This window comes from Diaphorina citri, unplaced genomic scaffold (assembly GCF_000475195.1).
Source record: "Diaphorina citri unplaced genomic scaffold, Diaci psyllid genome assembly version 1.1 scaffold317, whole genome shotgun sequence".
In the NCBI taxonomy this organism is placed as follows: Eukaryota; Metazoa; Arthropoda; class Insecta; order Hemiptera; family Psyllidae; genus Diaphorina; species Diaphorina citri.
The window spans coordinates 178483-206382 of NW_007377752.1; the positions used below are offsets into that span (position 1 = coordinate 178483).

Below are 27900 nucleotides of genomic sequence, written 5' to 3' on the forward strand. Positions count from 1 at the left end.
TTAACGTTGAGCGAAAGCAAATTTTATTATCTTCAAATTCCGCCGGGCGGACTCGTCTCAGAGTTCAAGTATGCAAATCAAGAGAACATCTTCAAATCATCTTCATCTCTCTGTAATCAACCGAGATTTCTAACAGTGTACCAATACCAGCTGTACCAGAATACCAGTGCGAGATCATCGGGTTCAGGAAGTAGGTCGCCTCCTTGTCAATAAAATACGAACATAAAAACTTAATCATCTGCAAAGACGACATGCATGCAAAATTTCTGCATATTTATGTATGTCCATATTTTTTTAGTTGATTTAAAGATTTTAAAGTTTAAGTTGGCCTGTTGACCAGAAATCTTTTGGATATTCAGATCTCGCGGAATCGAAAGTCTTCGCAGTATATCTCTCAGTCCTCCTAAATCCTTGTCAAGGAACCCTTCACTTCCTCTTTTTGTCCATTTTTGGACTGTTTCAATCTAGTCACGGAGAACTTTTGTATAACGAAACCTGTTACTTATGTACCCGTATATCTCTTTATTAGTATTCAGATCTCGCGGAATCGAAAGTCTTCAGTATATCTCTCAGTCCTCCTAAATCCTTGTCAAGGAACCCTTCACTTCCTCTTTATGTCCATTTTTGGACTGTTTCAATCTAGTCACGGAGAACTTTTGTATAACGAAACCTGTTACTTATGTACCCGTATATCTCTTTATTATAACACTCAAGGGAGATACCTACTTATTACACTTGAAAGCTTGAAAATAAATAGCATCTCTTGCAGAGTAATTGGATTTTATATCGGTTGAGACATTTAATACCGTGCAAACTTCGCTAGAGATCGTTTTAATATTTTCCTGGTAGGTAAACCCAAGATCGTTTAGTGTTAAATGTATGGGAACGAAACTTATACCTATCCTGTGAGCATCAATGGACATCAAGTTTTATGATACGTTGGTACCTATGATAAATAAAGCAGTAAACACTAAAATCATGAAGTTGAGTAAAGTAAGTTTTAATATAAAACTATAAAAGGAGGTACCTACCTACTAATGATGAGTATCAGATACTGATCATTTAATTTGAAACATTAGCACTCGATGTAATAGAGCTGTAATAACAGACCTAAACTAACCACTGAAGCTATATCCTGATATCCTCCTATGTAGGTATTTTAAATCAATCATAACCAAATGACGGGTATTTGAACGAAAGGAGAGTTTTTCCTACTTTGTGAGACATAGGTAGTAAATACCTAAATACTGCTCAGATTTCAACTCAAGTATTCAATTAATTAAAAGGCAGACACCTCAATACACCTTTTCTCATTATGTATCTTTAGTGTTTTGTCCTCTGTCTTCTGTTAGTCGTTATATCTGGATTTGTTTAATGATTTAACTAAATGGTTCTATCTGTTCTCTGTTTCAGGTGTTAAGAAATTGGATCTGAGTTTCACATTTATCATAATATCCACAGTGCCCAGTGTGACATCTAAATCAGTGATATCAAACTATAATCTGATATCTATTTAAACAATCATAAATTCATAAATCATCCATGATAATCTCGTTTTCACGTTTAGAAATTCATCGCTGAAGACTAGGTGACTAGGTTTTGTTATCATAACTTTTAGTGAAATCAATGATAGTCTGACATACCTGCATGTGACACTGATGAAAATAGAAAATAGAGATTGTCTTTTATAAATAAGAAGATAAACTTTAGCTGAAATTGAATTCGAAACCCGAAAATAACGTCCCGAATGTAGGACCAAAAAAGTAACCAACTCAAGCACAACGGCTATCAACAAAGTAAACCTAACCAAAACAACACCGGATCCCGTCATACTTGATCAAAGTATGTTATCGTATATGGTCCCTTCCACAACATTAGACGACAAACCTCCACAAATACCCGTCAAAACAACGCGATTAAAATTAATCATTGAAGACGCCGACAACGGTCATCCCAAACTCAGTCAGAATAACAACAATAACATTAGTGTTCCCAACAACAACAACAACACCCTCGGTAAGAGAACCATCATCAAAACTCACTCCAAACAGTCGAACCAGAAAATAGAGATTGTCTTTTAGTTGAAATTGAATTCGAAAACCGAAAATAAGGTCCCGAATGTAGGACCAAAACAGTAACCAACTCATTGTCATATCTGAAAGCACAACGGCTATCAATAAAGTAAACCTAACCAAAACAACACCGGATCCCGTCATACTTGATCAAAGTATGTTATCGTATATGGTCCCTTCCACAACATTAGACGACAAGCCTCCACAAATCCCCGTCAAAACAACGCGATTAAAATTAATCATCGAAGACGCCGATAACGGTCATCCCAAACTCAGTCAGAATAACAACAACAATAACATTAGTGTTCCCAACAACAACAACAACAACAACAATACCCTCGGTAAGAGAACCATCATCAAAACTCACTCCAAACAGTCGAACCTCTCGACAGAAAGTAGCACCAGTAGTCTCTCAAGCATCAGCGCTTCCGATTTGCCGGCAACTCATTTACCCTCCAATGTAGATAAACTAAAGCCCAAACCAGTCATTAATAGTAATTCCCACCCATCCTCGTCTGTATCTAATGGAGTTGTCCACCCCAATAACCATATCACTGTAACGACTGCATCAGCTGCTCCAGCCACGCTAAGTACTTCGACAACCAAGTCTGCAACTCTCAAAAGGTAAGCTTTGAATTCCTTACTGTTACTAGCATGTAAGTAGGTACCTATTATTTTTATCATAAAAGACGCCGATAACGGTCATCCCAAACTCAGTCAGAATAACAACAACAATAACATTAGTGTTCCCAACAACAACAACAACACCCTCGCCCCGTCAAAACAACGCGATTAAAATTAATCATCGAAGACGCCGATAACGGTCATCCCAAACTCAGTCAGAATAACAACAACAATAACATTAGTGTTCCCAACAACAACAACAACAACAACAATACCCTCGGTAAGAGAACCATCATCAAAACTCACTCCAAACAGTCGAACCTCTCGACAGAAAGTAGCACCAGTAGTCTCTCAAGCATCAGCGCTTCCGATTTGCCGGCAACTCATTTACCCTCCAATGTAGATAAACTAAAGCCCAAACCAGTCAATAATAGTAATTCCCACCCATCCTCGTCTGTATCTAATGGAATTGTCCACCCCAATAACCATATCACTGTAACGACTGCATCAGCTGCTCCAGCCACGCTAAGTACTTCGACAACCAAGTCTGCAACTCTCAAAAGGTAAGCTTTGAATTCCTTACTGTTACTAGCATGTAAGTAGGTACCTATTATTTTTATCATAATCAGGTAGAAACCACCTATGTTAAAGTGAAAGGTTGTCCAAATTTAGTTCCAACTCCACCAGTGTCTTGTTTGACACCAAATTGACTGTTCCAAAAAACTCCTATCCAGACTTGGCCCAATAGCTTCGAAAAGTCGGCAGAAAATAATGGTTTCTAACCTATGTTAAAGTGAAAGGTTGTCCAAATTTAGTTCCAATTCCACCAGTGTCTTGTTTGACACCAAATTGACTGTTCCAAAAAACTCCTATCCAGACTTGGCCCAATAGCTTCGAAAAGTCGGCAGAAATTTTCAATGGCTTGAAGAAACGTCAGCCGAATCCGACCCCGCATTTTAAGCCAAGCATGCATGAACTACGCCCCAAAAAAGGGGGAGAGTAAAGAAGGGAAATCGTCCATGCAGACTAGAGAGTTAGGGGGAATATTTTCTACGCTTATTTTTTAAATAAGGAAATTACAGTGAAGCATTCATCCCCCTTCAGAAAAAAGGCCTTGAAAAAGAAGACAGTTTTTAAAAGCTTCCTATGGTTTTAAAAAATAAAACTCGTTGAATTATTGAGGAAATTAAAGATTTATAGACTCGGAAACGAATCCCTTAGTATTTTATGCGTAGACACAGTGTTGCCTTTCATCCCTTTTATTATTCCCACCCATTTCAAAAAAAGAAAAAATAAAACTCGTTGAATTATTGAGGAAATTAAAAATTTATAGACTCGGAAACGAATCCCTTAGTATTTTATGCGTAGACACAGTGTTGCCTTTCATCCCTTTTATTATTCCCACCCATTTCACCAACCTGTCTCTGAATATCTGTCAAACAGGGGAGAAAACGTTGAAAAGGTAGAATTAAAAATTCCACAGCTACCGCAATAAATGACGCCAAAAACAATTCAGTAGGTATCGTATTTTGTACACCTTTAAATTCCACAAACGTCTCAACATTCTCAACAGATTAAGCAAAATGTTTCAAAAAGAAATTTCGGCGTGATTATGAGGAGAAGGTAATCTCTTCCCTAAAATATCAAGATTATGAAGATTATCTCGTATGAAATTAAAAGAAGATAGTATGAAAGAATGAAATTCGTGTCATTGAGAGTGATGATATCTAGGTTAGATATAGTCTGGATTAACTAGTGACATAGTGACACCTTGATCATGATGCTGATGATAATTAACTCATTGGTGGAGACGAAAACATGTGTGTGAAATTCTAATACAGGATGGTCCAGCCCGAGGTAATACACGGGCCACTTCCTATGACACGATTTCTAATAAATCAAAGGGAGGTCGACGAAAAAAGTATCTAGTGACAAAACTAACACGTACCTCAGTTCAAAATGATGGTTAATACTGTTAAAGTGACATTCATCAAGCTTTTGATTCAACTGATGAGCGAATGAAAACGACCATATTATAAACAATCTAATAAATAATAATGGTTATGATGGCAAAAACCATTCTAAGCAAATGGAGTAATAAATGGTCTGTTGATCTCATGGAAGGGGCCCAGATATTGTTTCTGGGCGTCCAAGGGGTTTCTAAACCCCAATCCTTCCAACACCGTGAGATAGATGCCATGCCTATCTCACGGACAGGGAAAGTAAGTAGGTTGATTTTTGTCCCTTTATCAATTCGGAGCCTTGAGGCCTGGTTCTCTCATTGGTCAATGAATTCACCCTGGATAGCATTGACATTGAAGAGAACTTATGGCATCATCGTAGGGCGTCATGGCGCTGCGGAACATATTTGCTGGGAATTTTCACTCCAAAACATCTATACTCCCTTGTCTATGATGTGTGTACATTCTGGTCAGGGCCGAATATACTGACCGCATAAATAGCTAAATCGTATCTATTGTTAACAAAAAGGTCGGACGTTGAAGCCCCAACCTTGTCAGACGACAGCTACATGGTGCAATATTTACCTCATAATGGTGTAGGCAAAAACCATTCTAAGCAAATGGAGTAATAAATGGACCCATCAATTCCAACCAGGCGACATCAGATCAAGTTCCGCTTTCAGTGTCTGTTGATCTCATGGAAGGGGCCCAGATATTGTTTCTGGCCGTCCAAGGGGTTTCTAAACCCCAATCCTTCCAACACCGTGAGATAGGTGCCATGCCTATCTCACGGACAGGGAAAGTAAGTAAGTTGATTTTTGTCCCTTTATTAATTCGGAGCCTTGAGGCCTGGTTCTCTCATTGGTCAATGAATTCACCCTGGATAGCATTGACATTGAAGAGAACTTATGGCATCATCGATTAAGCAAAATGTTTCAAAAAGAAATTTCGGCGTGATTGTGAGGAGAAGGTAATCTCTTCCCTAAAATATCAAGATTATGAAGATTATCTCGTATGAAATTAAAAGAAGATAGTATGAAAGAATGAAAGACTCGGTAGGCTAATCTAAATCTCATTGGGTATCGGGGACACAAGTTGGCATTTCACTTGAGAATTGGATTGAGGAGATTGAGAGCAATCAGATTTTGTTACCTCTTTGATACTTCGCGTCGCGTGATATTAGTTTGAAATGAGTGTTGTTTATGAAATTTGCAATGACAAAGTCAGACGGAGGAAATCTGGTTCAAATTTGGCACTTTGGTAGCAATGAATTTTATGCACCTATGTATAAGTACTCATACCTACTTACATGTTGTTGTAAAGAGGATTCCATTGTGGCCGATGATTCCAGCTCCTCCAATTGACTCCTGCACATCGCGTACCGCTGGTGGCTACGTAGACCTGCGAGGTTTCGGCACATCCTACCGCACGCTTGACATTGCATACCTACTTACATATTCACTTACCTACGAGTACATACGTTTTCTAGGCCCCGGGAGAAATTTTAACCCTGCGTTTTGTGGAACGAAATTAATGTGTAACGTTCAAAACCTATGGTATCCTTTTTTTTTTTCACTTGCTGGTCTTTAGTAAACCTAAATCTCTTTTCAATTAGGTATCCAGAATCCTGAATGCCTCAATACTCTCAATCATATCAGCAGAATCCATCTCAGATTCAGTGGATATATTCCCCGACATTACTGATATAGGTTATAGGTACTCACTCTTTATTATAACACTCAAGGGAGATACCTACTTATTACACTTGAAAGCTTGAAAATAAATAGCATCTCTTGCAGAGTAATTGGATTTTATATCGGTTGAGACATTTAATACCGTGCAAACTTCGCTAGAGATCGTTTTAATATTTTCCTGGTAGGTAAACCCAAGATCGTTTAGTGTTAAATGTATGGGAACGAAACTTATACCTATCCTGGTGAGCATCAATGGACATCAAGTTTTATGATACGTTGGTACCTATGATAAATAAAGCAGTAAACACTAAAATCATGAAGTTGAGTAAAGTAATAGTAATGTAAGTTTTAATATAAAACTATAAAAGAAGGTACCTACCTAGTAATGATGAGTATCAGATACTGATCATTTAATTTGAAACATTAGCACTCGATGTAATAGAGTTGTAATAACAGACCTAACCTAACCACTGAAGCTATATCCTGATATCCTCCTATGTAGGTATTTTAAATCAATCATAACCAAATGACGGGTATTTGAACGAAAGGAAGTTTTAATATAAAACTATAAAAGGAGGTACCTACCTACTAATGATGAGTATCAGATACTGATCATTTAATTTGAAACATTAGCACTCGATGTAATAGAGCTGTAATAACAGACCTAAACTAACCACTGAAGCTATATCCTGATATCCTCCTATGTAGGTATTTTAAATCAATCATAACCAAATGACGGGTATTTGAACGAAAGGAAAGTTTTTCCTACTTTGTGAGACATAGGTAGTAAATACCTAAATACTGCTCAGATTTCAACTCAAGTATTCAATCAATTAAAAGGCAGACACCTCAATACACCTTTTCTCATTATGTATCTTTAGTGTTTTGTCCTCTGTCTTCTGTTAGTTGTTATATCTGGATTTGTTTAATGATTTAACTAAATGGTTCTATCTGTTCTCTGTTTCAGGTGTTAAGAAATTGGATCTCAGTTTCACAATTGAACATAATTATTATCATATTTTTGGCAAAGTCGTCCGCTACGTGTTGAATTATTTCTGTCTTATTTTATGCTTGATGGATTATGTTGAACATATCCTATGAACATAATTATTATCATATTTTTGGCAAAGTCGTCCGCTACGTGTTGAATTATTTCTGTCTTATTTTATGCTTGATGGATTATGTTAACAATAAAATTCAACTTCATTAAGTAAATACACTGGGTGGCTCATATGTAGTATGTAGGACGTAGGGTCATATGGAACGAAAATTAATGGTGAGCTCATTTTGCCCAAATCCCGGTATCTTGGAAGATTTAGAGCTTTACCTCTTGTGCATGCATCTAGGGCTGTGAGATCTCTTATGAATTTGAATCCTTCATCCTTGATTTTCCTCATATGCACCTTTGACTTTTTCTGTTACAATCGATCCATTTTGCCCAAATCCCGATATCTTGGAAGATTTAGAGCTTTACCTCTTGTGCATGCGTCTAGGGCTGTGAGATCTCTTATGAATTTGAATCCTTCATCCTTGATTTTCCTCATAAACTTATACAGTGACTTGTGTACTTTGTAAGCTGGTAAGTCCTTTTAGTCGCTTGTGCTATAAGGCTTGCAACAGGAACCAAGTAAACTTTTGTAAATTTGTATCTTTGTCTAGGAAAAGAACGGTTCCCCTACAAAAGTTTTGAGTTTTCCTTTGCCTAAAAAATCGTTTATACCTTTATACCCATTAGTGCCCTTAACTGGATCAGCGGGAGGGCGTGTGTTCCCAAAGAAAACATGGAACCAAGTCACCTTCAAAAGAAATCGAACTGAAAACAATAGGTACCTAATTGTTGATAAGGAAATTGGAAAGCAGAAACCTATTACGCATCAAGTAACTACCTAACCTACCTTAATATTCTGTCTGCGTCTATTACTAGCATAACAAGTGCATATGACATCACAAGGGTTGCTATAGTTTCTGTGTCGAAAGTAAATAAGGTGTTGAATTGGTGAGTTTTCGAAACCACTCAGGGCATCATCAGCCCAAGATAGAAAGATGTCGTATAGCAGCAGTAGTAGAAGTATACCTTCCCCAGGTTCTCGTCATGCTAAAGCCATGGCTTTCCATTATCATCTCCAGAACGGGTGTATGTGAAATCGTGTGTGGCTGAGATATAACAATCCTACAATACAAACGCATACAGCACCAATACACAAAAATGCACGCCGTTTCCTCTCATATAAATTAACTTATTACCTCCCAACCACCTTTCCCTCCACATTCTCCAAAGATAAGAGCCATGTTATAGCTACAAGCGCCATAATTTATGACCTCACGTCCTCTTCACACCCTGGCCATCTCACTCAGCACCCTGTCACTGCTGAATGCTGATCCTACCAGTAGACCATTCAGCACTTCTAATCTTCTTCTTTTTCTTCGGCGGGAGTTTTACCCTTCATTCGGTGACAAGCTGCTTGCCTACTCATATTGACCTCACCCAGCCTGAGTGGGTCCGGGAAAAGCTATCAACACGGGATTGCCCAGATGGTCACCCGTACGGATACTAATCATGTGGCTAGGGTGATTGCTTTGGGCTGACATGATTAATTTCATTAGGTAGGTGTATTACAAATAGGGAATTTTGTTTATATAATGGGTTAGATCCCGTAAATTAGGTAAATAAATAAATAAACATTTGCTACAAATTTTCAATACAGGTTAAACGTCTCTATACCTACATACATATAACTGTAAAGTCTTTAGTGACGGGAGTTTTACCCTTCATTCGGCGACAAGCTGCCCGCCTACTCACATTGACCTCACCCAGCCTGAGTGGGTCCGGGAAAAGCTATCAACACGGGATTGCCCAGATGGTCACCCGTACGGATACTAATCATGTGCAACGTTGATTAAATGCAGTCAGCAGTGATCCAGGAGGAACATTGAATGTGCTGTAGCCACTGACTATTGAGAGCGGGGTTTACCAAATCAGAATTGAGATCAATCTAGGAGCTATACAAGCCTACTTGGTACATTGAATGTGCTGTAGCCACTGACTATTGAGAGCGGGGTTTACCAAATCAGAATTGAGATCAATCTAGGAGCTATACAAGCCTACTCCGACTTCCTAAATTGTTCATTCTTCGCATGAAATTTTCTTTTTCTTCAGAATGCTCAGATAGTCTGTCTTTTTGAGTACCGAACAGCCCCATGCTTCCCCGGGAGCAGACGGCGAGTCATAAATTGGATCTAACCAGACGACATAGCGACCTGTCAACCTGTTGGAATTTTGGCGCGCTCCTCTCTAGCCACCGAGATCTCTCGGGTCAGAGGTCAAACTCAGACAAGTAAACACATTGCCTCACCGTGTACGTTTGAACGAAAACGAAACGCGAAGTTTATTGTTCCTGAATGAAAATACGAACGGTAGGAATGTGAGTTATTGCATGGGTCTTGACGTCTTGATAGATAACGTGTACCATGTAGGTACTATTCATCTATGTACAGACTGTACATAGGGTAGCACGTGCAGACTAGGTCCTCAAGAAAGACCCACACATAGCTCAAAATTTTGATAAAAATCTTCCCCTTGAACTCCTGAAGAATTTAAAACCACCAACAAAATCTTTCAGATGAATAAGGCTCCAGGTCTTTGGACCTCTCAAAGGGTAGTTATGTACATACGTATAATGTATCTGTAAAGGGCAATTTGACGCGAAGTTTATTGTTCCTGAATGAAAATACGAACGGTAGGAATGTGAGTTATTGCTTGGGTCTTGATAGATAACGTGTACCTAATGTACTATTCATCTATGTACAGACTGTACATAGGGTAGCACGTGCAGACTAGGTCCTCGAGAAAGACCCACACATAGCTCAAAATTTTGATAAAAATCTTCCCCTTGAACTCCTGAAGAATTTAAAACCACCAACAAAATCTTTCAGCTTTCAGATGAATAAGGCTCCAGGTCTTTGGACCTCTCAAAGGGTAGTTATGTACATACGTATAATGTATCTGTAAAGGGCAATTTGACATGGTGAGGTTTTCAAAAGGGGGACCTAAAAACCCATAATTATTATTACATACACTGAGAAAAAAAAAATTAGTGATAGATTTAGTTTGTTGGAATGCTATATTATAGTGTCGAGCTCCCCGATTAAAGTTCAATACATACATATTAGAGTTCCAGTCACTCGATTGGTCTTCCGGCACTCTAGTTTTTTTCTCAGTGTATACCTTAACCCATACATATATCAGTATGTCGATTGTCCAAGAATCCAGGTTGAATAGTCACTAAATCACTTCCTATTTTCGGTAAGTGGGGGAGTAGAAAAAATGTAATTCAGAATGATTCACTTTTAGTGATCCCTAACGACCCTAACCTTTGAATTAATTAAGCACCTATCGGAATCACCTACTGCTATTAAAGAACAAAATGAAAGAACGATAGGATAGATACGAAAGGCTTCTGCTGTTGCCTTCAATAAGGGTTAACTCTTATTAAATTACCTCCCAAATAAGGGTTAAATTTATTACTTGTGTAATTCAGAATGATTCACTTTTAGTGATCCCTAACGACCCTAACCTTTGAATTAATTAAGCACCTATCGAAATCACCTATTACTATTAAAGAACAAAGTGAAAGAACGATAGATACGAAAGGCTTCTGCTGTTGCCTTCAATAAGGGTTAACTCTTATTAAATTACCTCCCAAATAAGGGTTAAATTTATTACTTGTTCTTTATTAACTCACTCGTACATAATAATAAAAGGTAATTAAATTGGAAAAATGTGACCCTAACCTTTGAATTAATTAAGCACCTATCGGAATCACCTATTACTATTAAAGAACAAAGTGAAAGAACGATAGTTACGAAAGGCTTCTGCTGTTGCCTTCAATAAGGGTTAACTCTTATTGAATCACCTCCCAAATAAGGGTTAAATTTATTACTTGTTCTTTATTAACTCACTCGTACATAATAATAAAAGGTAATTAAATTGGAAAAATGTTCTTCCATCGTAATTAGTTTGTTTTATAACAATGATCATAAAATTTAATTAATTTAGAGCCCTAATACGTGAGCAGGTATTTGTATACTTCCCTAGCTATACGTATACCTACCGTCTTGTATTCTGATGACGGTATTTATCGGTTTATTAATAAGTAATAAATATTTATTAACTTAATTATTGTTTATAGTTTTAAAGTTGTAAAGCAAACTCTATTACCAATTGTACAAGTAATGTAGGAACCTGTGTATCTTTTGTTAATTTAATGGCATGAGAGAAAGATGCCTCCTTGAGTCTTATTATATTAGGTGCATCTGCCTAGGTAGGTAGGTAGGTACCTAGCATAGATATAGGTATTATACATACCTAGTATACACATACATATTGGTGAACTGAACTATCATAAATGAGTCTTTCTATGTGATCAAAATACTCAACACGGAAAATACAGACATGCATCTAGGCAGTGGCGTGCCGTGAACTCTTTGTCTAGGCATGTAGATACCTACCATCAATACCTAAAGTAGGTATAGAAAACTCCTTGTATAAATACAATCGTAAATCGAGAAGGATGAATTGGATATCATTATGAAAAAATAGCTAGGTATTATTTGTAAAATCTTATTTCAATTAGGAGTATCTAAGGACCGGAAGTTCAAAACGAAATTCAAACAATATCCTGACGAAATTGCAGTGAAAGTAAAATTGCAGTGTTGCAGAGAGACAGTGGGGGAGTTCCTCAAAAAGAGAAAGGTTCTACAATAGGTACTCAGCAAGACCTAACTGCCCTCAGAAAGTTACCCGTCTAATCTCAATCAATTGGTAGAAACATCCCAAATTCACTTGAAATAACTTGAGCAAAAAAAAAAAAAAAACATTGACAACATCAAACCGCTTAACTTAAAGGTTTGTAAGTTGGTCTCTACAAGTACCAAATGTTTTTTCCTTGAGATGTCTAATCTCTATTTCATCTCAATTTAGTCAGAACCAGTACAATTTAGGTATACTAAAATGTTAGAAGTTCAGACAGAGAGAAACAAAGAGAGTGAGAGAGAGAAAGCTCTTTTTTTGTCTGGATAAAAAAATAACATCACGAGAAGAACGCGAGTTCCGGCCAAAATCGTGATATTTCATCTTCAATTTAGTTAGAACCAGTACAATTTAGGTACTAAAATGTTAGAAGTTCAGACAGAGAGAAAGAAAGAGAGTGAGAGAGAGAAAGCTCTTTTTTTGTCTGGATAAAAAAATAACATCACGAGAAGAACGCGAGTTCCGGCCAAAATCGTGAGGTTCTTGTCCGATCCTAGTTGAACATGATTGAAATTCAGCATCGATCTACAAACTCTGTTATAGTAATCCAGGAAGCTTCAGTCTTGCACTGAAATAACGTGGGTAATCGATATATGTACCTAAGATATATGTACCTAAGTAAAGTACTTAATATGTATCTAGAATCTAGATAGAAATTCACTATCAATAAGTATCTCAATTGTTCACTTTAAGTGAAACTGAAGACTGGAAAGTCCATTTTATGTAATGGAAACTTTCTTTCGAAACAAATTTGACCCTCTAACGTGGGTAATCGATAAGTAAAGTACTTAATACCTATGTATCTAGAATCTAGATAGAAATTCACTATCAATAATAAGTATCTCAATTGTTCACTTTAAGTGAAACAGAAGGATGGAAGGATTCAGTCCATTGTATGTAATGGAAACTTTCTTTGAAAACAAATTTGACCCCTTTGCCCCCCCCCCCTGGATATATGTGTATACCTAAGTAAAGTACTTAATATGTATCTAGAATCTAGATAGAAATTCACTATCAATAAATATCTCAATTGTTCACTTTAAGTGAAACTGAAGACTGGAAAGTCCATTTTATGTAATGGAAACTTTCTTTCGAAACAAATTTGACCCTTTTGCCCCTTCCCTTGAAAAAGTTGCGCGTTTTTATCATGTGGGAGTGACCTATTTTGAAATGACTTTCTGCTCCAGCTGCTACTGTTACTAGCTAAAGTGGAGTGCATTTGAATATTTGAGGTATTTCGCCAGGACCCAATGAATAAAGAAGTATAAAAGGTCACAAATTCCACAGGTTCTAACACTGGATTCACAAGAACCATGGGGAATTCGGCTTGAAATGGAACTTGGGATCCAATTTTCAGGTTTATTTAAAACCTATACCCGACGCCATTGAAGTTTTTAGACCTCCTTCAAGATTGATTTCATGGTAAAAACTCAGACTGAATTCTAATTAATGAAACAGCTACAACAACAACAACAATAACAACAACAAGTACAATAAACAGCGAATTCTCTGACGGAGAAGACTTACCTCATCTCAAAACAATGTAGATACAACGTTTATACTCTTGATTAAAGCTGGAAGTTTGTAATACAACGTTTATTGGTCTCTTGATTAGAGTTGGGAGGACTTTGCAAGTTGGTAACTCGAGTTGGAAATTTTGCAGGTAACCACAGTAACCAGAGGCAACTTGATAAAGATCACGATCTTGGATCAGTCCGATTTCTGTCTGATAGCTCCTCGATATTAACCCCTTGCTGGACTGACTGGGTTCGATGTCATCATATTTGAGGTCCTTGAGCAGGAGATTCAGTCCAGCATTTGTCAAAGATGGCTGAATATGTTTTAGTCTTTATACCTCTTCCACCAAACCATTTGAACATTAACAGCAGAGAGAGAGAGAGCTTGAAATTGAACTTGGGATCCAATTTTCAGGTTTATTTAAAACCTATAAGGTTTATTTAAAATCCTTCAAGATTGATTTCATGGTAAAAAGCTCTACTTGCACCAAGTGTACAAATACTCACAGTTTTGCTGTTCAACTCATATCTATTTGAGAGAGAGAAAGGAAAGGTTTTTACTTTTATTACTCCTTTGATTTTTTAGTGGATGTGCCAAACATACCAAATTTTCTGATGTTTGGTATAGGTACATGCATACTGCGTGCGGCGTACAAGACAGGGTAAATTGGTACTCAATATTCAAATAATTTTCATAATAGGTAGGTTTAGGTACCTCCTATTATTATTATTATTATTATTTTTTGCTATTTAATACATTATTGCAATAGTTCACAAGGATGTTGGATTTTTCAAGCTCTAAGTACATTACATAGTTCGCAGGAAAAACTGCATTGCCTTGCATGGTATGCTCGGATTTCACCTGTACTTCATTTCTCATATCTGACATTATCTACATAGGCTTGTACATAGGCTCTACATGACTATGCTCTATGATTCTAACCTTGAGTACCTGGGTACGAGTATTTAGGTGTGGGATTTTCCTCATCTATGCGGCGTGCATTATGGATGGGAGCGCCCTGCCTTGTAAGCGCTAGATTACGGATTCAATTCCCACCTTTGGCAAACTTGATCGTAAACAGTTGAGGTTCGTTCTCGAAACGTCTTTCTCTCTCTTATCCTGTTTTCCTTCTTTCTTCGCCTTTGGGACAATAAGACCTCCGTTGTATCAGACCTCTTAATCATATTTATAATTTTATACCTCAGAAATAGGTCGAACAGTTCTCAATTATGGTAAAATTTTAAGAAGACCGGTAGGCTTTTGCATCCTCATTTTCCTCTCTTCACGAGCCAGTCCAACCGTTGCTTCACACTGATGTATTCACTATGTTTTTATATCAAAATATGGTGCAATACCTGACTGTGATGGCGGAAATATGCATTCCTGATGCTGCACTCCTATATCTTCTTTGTACAGGGTGCAGTCAACTATTGGATTTCTCGCAACTCCAAACAACCTCCGTGGTCGAGTGGGTATCACACTAGGCTTGTACGCAGGAGGGTTCGATTCCCGGCGGGGCCGAGGTTTTTTTCGGCTCTGTGCTTGGAGTTCGGGGTGCACTCAGCCTCATGAGGATAATAGAGTAGCTACTTTAATCGAGTAGCGACCAGTGACGGCATTACCAGTGGTCAACTATTGAATTTCTCGCAACTCCAAACAACCTCCGTGGCCGAGTGGGTATCACACTAGGCTTGCACGCAGGAGGGTTCGATTCCCGGCGGGGCCGAGGTTTTTTTCGGCTCTGTGCTTGCTTGGAGTTCGGGGTGCACTCAGCCTCATGAGGATAATAGAGTAGCTACTTTAATCGAGTAGCGACCAGTGACGGCATTACCAGTGTAAAAAGATTATTGAAATATAGAAATTTCTTGCAAAGGAGGAACTTGCAAAGGAGTAATGTTGTGATATCCGCAAAAGTTGTAAAAAAGCTCTGCTTTACCACAAAGAATTTGAGATATTGGATTTCTCTTGGGTAACTCAATCTGGGTTGGATGGCAGAGATTGCCCAAAGCAACAATCCTTTTCTAGTGTTCATCGTTATTTTCAATTTTATGGGTAAATATGAGTTGCCGAAATGCAACATTATAAATAATTGCTTCATCAGTCTGTTACGAGGATAATTCGAAGAGCTAACAAAATTTAGTCCTTTGAAAACATGTTTAAAGAAACCTACATTTTTGGCTCATTTAAATTGATCTTATTGAAAAGTATCAAACTGTTGTCTAAAGTCTAACCAATAAAAGGAGCAAAAGTTATTATATTTATTATTTTTAAAAGTCCCTATTTAAAGTGAGCTTGTTATAATAAGCGAATCAGACCTGTGTAAATTCTCTATCTGATCGGGCAAAAATTATTGAAATATGGAAATTGCTTGCAAAGGAGGCACTTGCAAAGGAGTAATGTTGTGATATCCACAAGAGTTGTAAAAAAGCTCTGCTTTACCACAAAGAATTTGAGATATTGGATTTCTCTCGGGTTTCTCTGGGTTGGATGGCAGAGATTGCCCAAAGCAACAATCCTTTTCTAGTGTTCATCGTTATTTTCAATTTTATGGGTAAATATGAGTTGCCGAAATGCAACATTATAAATAATTGCTTCATCAGTCTGTTACGAGAATAATTCGAAGAGCTAACAAAATTTGGTCCTTTGAAAACATGTTTAAAGAAACCTACATTTTTGGCTCCTTTAAATTGACTTAATGGAAAAGTATCAAACTGTTGTCTAAAGTCTAACCAATAAAAGGAGCAAAAGTTATATTTATTGTTTTTAAAAGTCCCTATTTAAAGTGAGCTTGTTATAAGCGAATCAGACCTGTGTACCTAAATTCTCTATCTGATCGGGCAAAATTGTCAGCACTGCTATCTACTGTTTCATCAGCTGCAGGTGAAACACCACGGCTTCCTACTGACTTATTGAAAAGTATCAAACTCTTGTCTAAAGTCTAACCAATAAAAGGAGCAAAAGTTATGTTTATTATTTTTAAAAGTCCCTATTTAAAGTGAGCTTGTTATAATAAGCGAATCAGACCTGTGTAAATTCTCTATCTGATCGGGCAAAATTGTCAGCACTGCTATCTACTGTTTCATCAGCTGCAGGTGAAACACCACGGCTTCCTACTGAGAATATAAAGAGGAATTTTAATTGTGCTTAGCATGAATAACATGTATGCCTGTCACAAATGTCGTTTCAATGAATACACCTTGCTAAATATTGGGACATGTCTTCGGCCAGCCACTCACTATCAGGTAGACCTGACAGGTACACCTTCTCTGATCCGGCTCTCAGGTCTACCTGATAGTGTGTGTGTGCTCATCAGTAATCAATTAGACCTGACAGGCGGACCTGATCAGGTGTACCTGTCAGGTATACCTGATAGTGAGCCTTGAGGTACCTACAGCATGTATATGTTTGTACATGAGACCACCTTATCAATTGAACTAAATCTGTGCATTATCTACAGAACTCAATCTGACAGTCTATTTTCAGACTTTCAAGTCTTTCCAAAAACTTCTCCTTTTTAATTCAAAATAAACAAACATAAATCACTAAATGAAATGGATGGTTGTTACTTCTTTAGATCTAAATCTAAGATAATCCCAATTCAGACTTGTCAGGAAAAAACAACATGAAGTAGACCCAATACCACTGAACTTGGCTAGATAGAAGAGAACAGTTACATCCCATCTTAATCAACACCATAAGTCAGAATTCTCAAAATTCCATCCAAATCATTACAAGCCTTCTGGAATTAAGAGTGTCGTAAGCATGTAAAGAACTGAGGACTGACAAACCAATATACAAATTTCGTGCAGGATTAGCTTAATAATGCCATTTATCAAGACCTCTGCGTCTGAAACTCAGCTCCTATAGAAATACTCATGGAACAGGATGCAGTGCGTGAAATTCAATACAGTAGATTAGCCACCTATGTACGTACGTATGTAGAGTTGTAGACCTATTTGTCAGAAGCGTTTCGTATTTTAATTGTTATTCCTCCAATATAAATATTTTAAGAGCTGTTGAAAGCGGCTCAGGATTAGTTGAAACAAGTGCGTTTTTTTTCGAAAGGAGATATTTGGAGGAAAAGCCCGACCACCCTCCCTTCAGCCTAGTTAGCTCCGATGGTAGCGCCCTGCCTTGTAAGCGCTAGATCACGCATTCAATTCCCACCTTTGGCGAACTCGATCGTAAACAGTTAAGGTTCGCTCTCAAAACGTCTTTCTCTCTCTTATCCTGTTTTCCTTCTTTCTTCGCCTTTGGGACAATAAGACCTCCGTTGTATCAGACCTCTTAATCGTATTTATAATTTTATACCTCAGAAATAGGTCGAACAGTTCTCAATTATAGTAAAATTTTAAGAAGGCCGGTAGGCTTTTCCATCCTCATTTTCCTCTCTTCACGAGCCAGTCCAACCGTTGCTTCACACTGATGTATTTACTATGTTTTTATATCAAAATGTGGTGCAATACCTGACGGTGATGGCGGAAACATGCATTCCTGATGCTGCACTCCTATATCTTCTTTCTACAGGGTGCAGTCAACTATTTATGGTAAAATTTTAAGAAGGCCGGTAGGCTTCTCCATCCTCATTTTCCTCTCTTCACGAGCCAGTCCAACCGTTGCTTCACACTGATGTATTCACTCTGTTTTTATATCAAAATATGGTGCAATACCTGACGGTGATGGCGGAAACATGCATTCCTGATGCTGCACTCCTATATCTTCTTTCTACAGGGTGCAGTCAACTATTGGATTTCTCACAACTCCAAATAACCTCCGTGGCCGAGTGGGTATCACACTAGGCTTGCACGCAGGAGGGTTCGATTCCCGGCGGGGCCGAGGTTTTTTTCGGCTCTGTGCTTGGAGTTCAGGGTGCACTCAGCCTCGTGAGGACAATTGAGTAGCTACTTTAATCGAGTAGCGACCAGTGACGGCATTACCAGTGTAAAAAAATTATTGAAATATGGAAATTGCTTGCAAAGGAGGCACTTGCAAAGGAGTAATGTTGTGATATCCACAAGAGTTGTAAAAAAGCTCTGCTTTACCACAAAGAATTTGAGATATTGGATTGCGGATTTCGCGATTATTTTCGCGGATTTCGCGATTATTTTCGCGGATTTGGCGATTTTGTTCGCGGATTTTGCGATTATGTTCGCGGATTTGGCAATTATGTTCGCGGATTCGCGTCCCGAATCGACATTTTGGATATTTGGCAACCCTAGTTATATCTCATTGTTGTTACGTTGTGTTACTACTTAATTATCGTATTTGTTTGACAGCAAACTAATTACCCCAATTACCATTAGGTTCTAGTTCTCAAGTTCTACCTCCTACCTCTCAGGACAAGAAGTACAAGACATCTCTCCGTCTAAAATCTAAATCCTCTTAATGAACTCCTGACTGCAGTTCAAGCTCTTTATCACGAGATGGCGATCTTCAAATCTGCATACATATCTGCGAAGTTATTACCATCTGTAATTACGAGATAGATCCTAGATATGGACGCCGGGATGTAAAGCGGATATTACCAATTACTAGAGCTACTATACTTACCTATCTGCTGGTGTACGTATACTAAGTATGTAGCTAAGTACGTATAAGTAATAGAAGTAGGTACTAGTGTGTCTACTTAAGTAATATAATAAGACATTAGATGTTGAATGTTAGGAGTGTTGAGATAAAAACGAATCGGACTTATTAGTTTTATAAACCCAGGTTAGACCTGGCAGCCTGGCATATAACACTGAATTCAAGGGCCAATTCTAGTTTAAAAGTCGGAATCTGAGGGCAACGCGCCAGGCCAAGTTCCACAGTAAGCACGCCTGTGTATCTTTACACGAACCGATTTGGCAGGTTTTTCGCACCTTCATAGATCGGGTTTAGAGGGACAAGCTATAATCAATGTCCGGCTTAGTCAGCCTAATAGTCAGTTTAAAAAAATAAAAGGTGGCCTAGATTCCCGACCTAGCAGAACTTTATCCTAAACAGAACGGTTCTCGGAACGGCTGGCTTTCTCTTTTCCTGTCCTCCTTTCCTCTATCGAACCTCTTTTTTTATCCAACCGGATAATATGCTTCCCGGCTTACACCAATGAACCTTCGCTGCAATCGAGCTGGATGTATGCCAGCAGATTGACGATAAAATTGCTACCTAACCTACCTTGCATATCAAATCAAATTTTTCGGACCGAATGCCCAGCCTGTGTCTTCGTCAGACACAGCTTTTTCAAGGCGAAAATCAACATGAAATTTCATGCCAGGTTTCGCCAATAAGTGTAACATGGAAACAATGGCTAGGAAAATTTTTCGGACCGAATGCCCAGCCTGTGTCTTCATCAGACACAGCTTTTTCAAGGCGAAAATCAACATGAAATTTCATGCCAGGTTTCGCCAATAAGTGTAACATGGAAACGAATTTTTCGGACCGAATGCCCAGTCTGTGTCTTCATCAGACACAGCTTTTTCAAGGCGAAAATCAACATGAAATTTCATGCCAGGTTTCGCCAATAAGTGTAACATGGAAACAATGGCTAGGAGTACGTGTAAAATTTAATCATAGAAATGGCAACAAAACGAAATAAAATGTGAATTGAATGTATTGAAGCGTGAAATACATGATGACAATAAAAATACATATGAGCATTGAAACATACAGGGTGGCCAAGATTTGACAATTGATATGCTAGGTCCAAAACCACCCGGGTAATACGTACTTAAAAACGTGGTTGGGACACCCTGTATAATTATGTATAGCTAGATACTACTTTATTGCATTCAACACAACATTATGGGGCACTCTATTATGTTTGTGGCACTACTTACTTCCTAGATCCCAGATCTAGGATTAGTCGACTTTTACGAGCACTTTTCGTATTGACTTTTCACTTTTAAGTCCGTAACTTTTGCGGCCACCTCTCACCAATGCCCTAACTTCAGGCCCGAATATATGCCTGTGTTAACGGGACTGTATTGGTGTTTTGGGCTTTCAGGCCCAACTTTGCGGTCGTGTTGAAAGGGGTCTTTGACTCTACATAATTTTCTTTCTCAAAACTTTAACTTGAATTTTCAATTGCGCACATTGTACAAAGAGATGGGCTCTTTTATAAAAGCCAGTAGTGATAGTACGTTGAATACATACATCAATTCCCATTCTTCCCTATGATTCACTGAAGTCAACATTATGCGGGGTTGATATCCGAATGGGTGACCATCTGGGCAATCGCGGGTTTCTGGCTTTTCCCTGCCCCGGCTCCAACTCAAGCTGGGTGAGGCTAATGTGTTGAGGCGGGCGGGTATCTTTCCGTCAAATGCAGGGTAAAATCCTCGCAACTAAAAAACTGAGCAGTTATACTGGAACGTAAAACCCCTTGAACTGCTGAATAATACTATGAAATTATGAATACAATACTATGAAAAAGAAGAATTTTTCCTCCTTCAAGTATTACCTCACATGATGACATTCATAGACAACGTAACAAGTTAAATGTTATAGTTTTGGCAGTACCGTTCGTCTAACGAAGCTGGTATGTTAATGTGCAATAACGCCTATTAACATGATAAAATTACAAGCATAGCTCATAACATGTGAAGTTAACGAGTAATCTAAGTTTAAAGTTAAAAAACGCGTCCCGAATTTTTTCTGGGACAAAAACGGAAATTCGGGACAAAACGCCCCAAAATGAAAAACTGGAACGGGACGCCAGGACACCCCTTGAATTTCGGGACTGTCCCGGCCCATTCGGGACGTTTGGCAAGCCTAGATAGGTATAACAATTAACAGGCATTGTATCAAAAGTTTAGGGACAACCAAATGATAGCGAAATTGAACTATACATAGTTATTAGTTACATAACATAGTGCATGGATAACATACTAGAGACCCCAGTTTAAGGACATCAAGTGAAGTCAACAGTAGATCAACCTGATCAGCCAAAACGGTTTTAAATGTAATGGAAAAAGCTCCCTTTTTCTCGAGTCTGACTATTTAGACTTGTCTTGATTCAGCCAAAAAACGATTTCATGAACAAGATATAAATCATTAAAATTTCATCATGACTTCCCCTCAGCTAACTCAGAAGACTCCAGTTTTATCTCTCCAAAAACTTCATTTTTGTCTTTTCCATGAACAAGATATACCTAAATCATTAAAATTTCATCATGACTTCCCCTCAGCTAACTCAGAAGACTCCAGTTTTATCTCTCCAAAAACTTCATTTTTGTCTTTTTCATGAGACCATGTTGTTTTTTCCTGACAAGTCTGAATTGGGATTATCTTAGATTTAGATCTAAAGAAGTAACAACCATCCATTTCATTTAGTGATTTTCCTACAGCATGTATTGTATATGTTTGTACATGAGACCACCTTATCAATTGAACTAAATCTGTGCATTATCTACAGAACTCAATCTGACAGTCTATTTTCAGACTTTAAAGTCTTTCCAAAAACTTCTCCTTTTTAATTCAAAATAAACAAACAAACAAACATAAATCACTAAATGAAATGGATGGTTGTTACTTCTTTAGATCTAAATCTAAGATAATCCCAATTCAGACTTGTCAGGAAAAAACAACATAGTCTCATGAAAAAGACAAAAATGAAGTTTTTGGAGAGATAAAACTGGAGTCTTCTGAGTTAGCTGAGGGGAAGTCCAAATTTGGCCCACTAGAGAGACTGAGTTAGATAGACCTGGTCTGTATTTCATAGGCTTTATAATCCATTATGTTACAATAGTCTAGATAGGCTTGTTCATGACTATGCTCTATGATTCTAACCTTGAGTACCTGGGTACGAGTATTTAGGTGTGGGATTTTCCTCATCTATGCGGCGTGCATTATTTTATGTGGAATGCACAATTAGGACGTGTATCAGAGGACGTGCTGGTTCGCGTAACGAGCTTCTAGCTCATTATGAGCGAGGGCCTCACATTGGGGTTTGGGGTACTGTGTCTACGACTTCTCGGAGAACTGAGAGCTGATAGCTAAGAAAACTATCGATTCAGAAGATGATTTGATGCAGTATTAAGCCTATCTAGTATGTTCATATGTATATATCAGGTGTAATCGTAATCCTGTCGTGAGAAGTGTAAAATTGGACAGAATAATCACGTGATTGGTAAATTAATGGCCAGCCTTGTTACTAGTTAGCTTGGAGGGTAGCGCGTCTGCCTTGTTAGTTGTAAGCGCTGGGTTTCGGGTTTGATTTTCGTCCGGGGAGGACTTTATCCTAAACAGATGAGGTTTGTTCTCGAAACTGTTTACGTTCTCTTATCCTGTCTTCCTTCTCTGTTCTAGGAGAAATGATAAAGAACACACGTTGTCCATTTCTCATAGACTCTCCCTCTAGCTCAATATGCCACTTTTATCCAGCCAGAATGAGACTAACACAGTCCCTTTACCCCGCCCCCTTCCCTCAGTCTAGACAATGTACCACATTGTTTACCATAAATATTCTTTATCCAAGCTCTGGTTTTCTCTGGCAGCTTTTGTAGGTAGTTGAGATCCAAAGAAAGATAATGAAAGGAGAGAAAGAAAGAAAGAAAAGTAGAGGAGTGGGAGAGAAGTCTGTAATTAAAATTTATGCGAGAGACATAATTACTGTCAGGATAATTTATGAGAGAATAGAAAGATGGATGGCCTGAATGACCTTTGCATTGGGGATATTAGGAAGAGAACTTTCTGTGTAGGAAAGTACTCTTTGTTACCTTCTAGGGCTCAAAGGGCTCTGACGTGAGGAAAGTTTGGAGGGATGGCGAAGGGACTTTTCAGGACTTCCAGGTTGTTCCTGCTGTTATTCTACCTAATAAGTTTAATAACAAATTGCAAAATAGAGGGGAAGGGGGAAATCTTGTACCTTCAAAAGTTCGTAATTTATTACTCCTTATACCTAATTTTCTATTTCCTATCGCAGGGTACTTTTCTCCTTATTTCTCCAAAGTCTGACATTCTGGGGAAATAACAATTAAAATACGAAACGCTTCTGACAAATAGGTCTACAACTCTACATAGGTGGCTAATCTACTGTATTGAATTTCACGCACTGCATCCTGTTCCATGAGTATTTCTATAGGAGCTGAATTTCAGACGCAGAGGTCTTGATAAATGGCGTTATTAAGCTAATCCTGCACGAAATTTGTATAGATATTGGTTTGTCAGTCCTCAGTTCTTTACATGCTTACGACACTCTTAATTCCAGAAGGCTTGTAATGATTTGGATGGAATTTTGAGAATTCTGACTTATGGTGTTAATTAAGATGGGATGTAACTCTTCTATCCAGCCAAGTTCAGTGGTATTGAGTCTACTTCGGATCTGAGGTTTGTAGTTCCAGTCCAAGGCTCACTATCAGGTATACCTGACAGGTACACCTGATCAGGTCCGCCTGTCAGGTCTAATTGATTACTGATGAGCACACACACACACTATCAGGTAGACCTGATCAGGTGTACCTGTCAGGTCTACCTGATAGTGAGTGGCTGGCCGAAGACATGTCCTAATATTTAGCAAGGTGTATTAATCGGGAAACGACATTTGTGACAGACATTCATGTTATTCATGCTTAGCACAATTAAAATTCCTCTTTATATTTTTTAATCAGTGATTTTTCCTAGGTGGTCAAGTTCTGGTCCAGATAAAATCAAACATGACACAGGAATCTCACCGAAGGCAACTGGTTGCTAATTTGATTTGTCATGAGAACCAAACCAAAGACCCTGGGGGTCTGACATACTATCAGGTAGACCTGAGAGCCGGATCAGATCAGGTGTACCTGTCAGGTCTGGCTGGCCGAAGACATGTCCTAATATTTAGCAAGGTGTATTCATCGGGAAACGACATTTGTGACAGGCATTCATGTTATTCATGCTTAGCACAATTAAAATTCCTCTTTATATTCTTTAATCAGTGATTTTTCCTAGGTGGTCAAGTTCTGGTCCAGATAAAATCTAACATGACACAGGAATCTCACCGAAGGCAACTGGTTGCTAATTTGATTTGTCATGAGAACCAAACCAAAGACCCTGGGGGTCTGACATTCATGCATTGCATGCGTGATAAATACCTTTACATATTTTTACCTATGTTGAACAGCAAATAGATATGAGTTGAACAGCAAAACTGTGAGTATTTATACACTTGCTGCAAGTAGAGCTTTTTACCACGAAATCAATCTTGAAGGAGGTCTAAAAACTTCAATGGCGTCGGGTATAGGTTTTAAATAAACCTGAAAATTGGATCCCAAGTTCCATTTCAAGGTCTAAAAACTTCAATGGCGTCGGGTATAGGTTTTAAATAAACCTGAAAATTGGATCCCAAGTTCCATTTAGGTAGGTTCTTATTACATACGACAGGTATGTACTTAGATAAGTGAAAGATATACAGGCACATAGGGATAGGTGAATATACATACGTATATATGTAAACACATGGGTAGTTCTTAGGCCGGCCACTCACGCCCCGACAGTCGGACAGATCTCTGGCAAACCTTCGGAACGCGTGTGGCGGAAAAAGCTTCCGAGACCGCAAGTCTTATTTGGTCCGGGAAGGTTCCAAATAAAAGTGTCGTCAACCATCTACATTAGGCCAGCCACTCACTATCAGGTACGCCTGATCAGGTCTACCTGATAGTGAGTGTGGCTGGCCTTTTTCTACAGCTGTCCAACAAAACAAAGCTTCCGACTTCACTCTTCAGACCGTATAAGAAACCTTTTCCGCCACACACTTTTCTGCGCTGCGCGGCGGTCAGACCTGGGTTGGACAGACAGTCTGAGCGTAAGTGGCCACCCTTACCTATACATAGTTAGATAGGTAAATATGTATATGTATTGTAGGCACATAAGGTAAGGCGAGAATTAGAGACCAGCTGGGTATTATCGTCTGAGACATCAAGTCTACTCGTGCGTAGAGAGACCAGAGTGCTAAAAACACTTTGATCTTGTATTCCTGCATTTGTTCCTCATTAGTTTGCTCCTGTATTATTTTAATTTCTGTATTACTTTGAACACTTGAAATAAAAAAAATATGGGAACACCTACGTCGAACTTATTCGAGATTGGAGATAGACTTACCTGGCTTACAATAGAGGAGGCTCTAGGAACTTTACGTAGAGAATGGAGGCTGTAGGGACTTTCACGGTTGAGGCCCTAGGAAAGTGGAAATATGGGATAATATAGGGCTTATTATACCTAGGGTACGTGTAAGATTTTCTTATATTTTTATAGGGCTGTAAAGGTACAAGGCTCAGTTTGTCTAATGGTCAAATTAACCAGATGATTTGAAACTAACCTGATGATGCGATCTTATGATTAGCAAAGTGAAAAGTGTTTTTAGAAGAAGCGAAGTAAACCTTCACAATCATAGCTCCCTCTACCAGTTCTACTACATTGTATCCAACGGAGAAGGATAAATAATTATAAATTATAAGGATAGTCATAGACAAGTACTCCGATATAGCTAGGTAGTGCGGACAAGTGCCGACGTTCGAGCCACGACCTTGTATTGTTTTGTAGTCTCTGCTGGCGATCTTTATTGATTTTGACACTTCAGATTAGTGGAACTTGGCACACATGAATACATTATCAGCATTACCTAGCAGCCGTATACATATATCTATATAAAATAAACAGTATCTGAGAATAAGCTATATATGGTTACCTCTTCTATCTTGTGATGTGTCATACAAGGTCGTTAGACATTATTGTAAGAGATCGGTCACAGACTTCGCATTATAGGTACTACTCCTACCTTCTTTACGATAAAATTTAAGACGAGAAATGTATAAAAGATGCCTCCGTACTGTAGGTTTACTTAAGTCCCTCCTAGCGAACTTTTGACTTTGGGTCGAATTGAATATCTCTGAGGGTTCTCTATACCAAAAGATAATAGAGAGTAAAAAAGTTTGTTCTCTCTAACTGCATATCTACTAAAACTATCATTATGCTAAATGACATAATTAGGAGTATGGCCACAGCAACCGTGTTATAGTTTGCTCACATTTACCTGTACTTTGTGTGTGTGGGTCGATATATCTGTGTTTGCATTGTCCTGGTTTAAGCCTGGGCACGATAACCGAATCATGAGGACCTGGTCTTATCTTTAGAGATAACAAAGTATCTCATTAACCACGTTGTAGTGAGGTCCAGGGCCGGTCAAAGGGGTAAGGTCCAATTTGCCCAGAAAGCTTCGGTCACAGACATGCGAGGGAGGTCTCTATTCTCTGTATTGACTGTCTCTATTAATTGTAAAGCGTAGGGCGCGATTCGAACGCATTCAAAGACCAGCCACTCACTTTCAGGTAGACCTGACAGGTACACCTGATCAGGTGCGCCTGTCAGATCTACCTGATAGTGAGTTGCTGGCCCAAGACTGGGCACTGGTGTCCGGCTAATCCAAGCATTAACATTTCGTTATCATTATGCATGCAGATTTCTAGTGTTTTCTGTTCTTTCTCAAATCAACCAATCCCATCATTATTTTTTCTTTCGAGTAGAAAGTAGGTACCTCAATACCGCGCTTTGATCTTGAATTACATTTTCTTGAGTCAAATATTGATTCAGCGCTGCTCTTTTCCTCCGAGACTCCTAGAAATAGGTTCCTAAAGAAGAGCTCCGTACCACCTATTGTATAATATACCTACAACGCACATAGAAACAGGCAATAGGAGTTGGGTGACCTTTTGTCAAAGTTCCAGTTCATGTCAATTGAAATCTTAAACACATCTCAAAGGCTACCAATAGTACCAATCTTTTTCATGAGCTTTGTGGCTTGGCCTATCAACTGTCGGTGTGGAAAGGATGCATCCGGTCTCATATTTTGCATTTTAATATTTCCTGTCTTTCCTAATAAATTTATTTTCTTTTTGTTACAGGGTATCGTTTGGGAGTTCCAAAGGTTCCATGGTAGAGACCCTTATCTATGAAAGTCCTTTACAAGAAGAACGATTTTCTCGATAACATACTAGAGACCCCAGTTTAAGGACATCAAGTGAAGTCAACAGTAGATCAACCTGATCAGCCAAAACGGTTTTAAATGTAATGGCTTCGGTCACAGACATGCCAGGGAGGTCCCTATTCTCTGTATTGACTGTCTCTATTGATTGTAAAGCGTAGGGCGCGATTCGAACGCATTCAAAGACCAGCCACTCACTTTCAGGTAAACCTGACAGGTACACCTGATCAGGTGCGCCTGTCAGATCTACCTGATAGTGAGTTGCTGGCCCAAGACTGGGCACTGG

General features: G+C 38.5%; 1 protein-coding gene across 1 annotated transcript; it reads left to right on the forward strand.

Moving 5' to 3' along the window:
• The first annotated feature begins 1417 nt into the window (after positions 1-1417).
• Positions 1418-27619, forward strand: LOC103507490 (myosin heavy chain kinase C). The gene is made up of 3 exons (XM_017443347.2): positions 1418-2057; positions 3018-3259; positions 27535-27619. The coding sequence occupies exons 1-3, from the start codon at positions 1845-1847 to the stop codon at positions 27617-27619; spliced, it is 540 nt and encodes a 179-aa protein (XP_017298836.1). The 5' UTR covers positions 1418-1844.
• Positions 27620-27900: the final 281 nt, after the last annotated feature.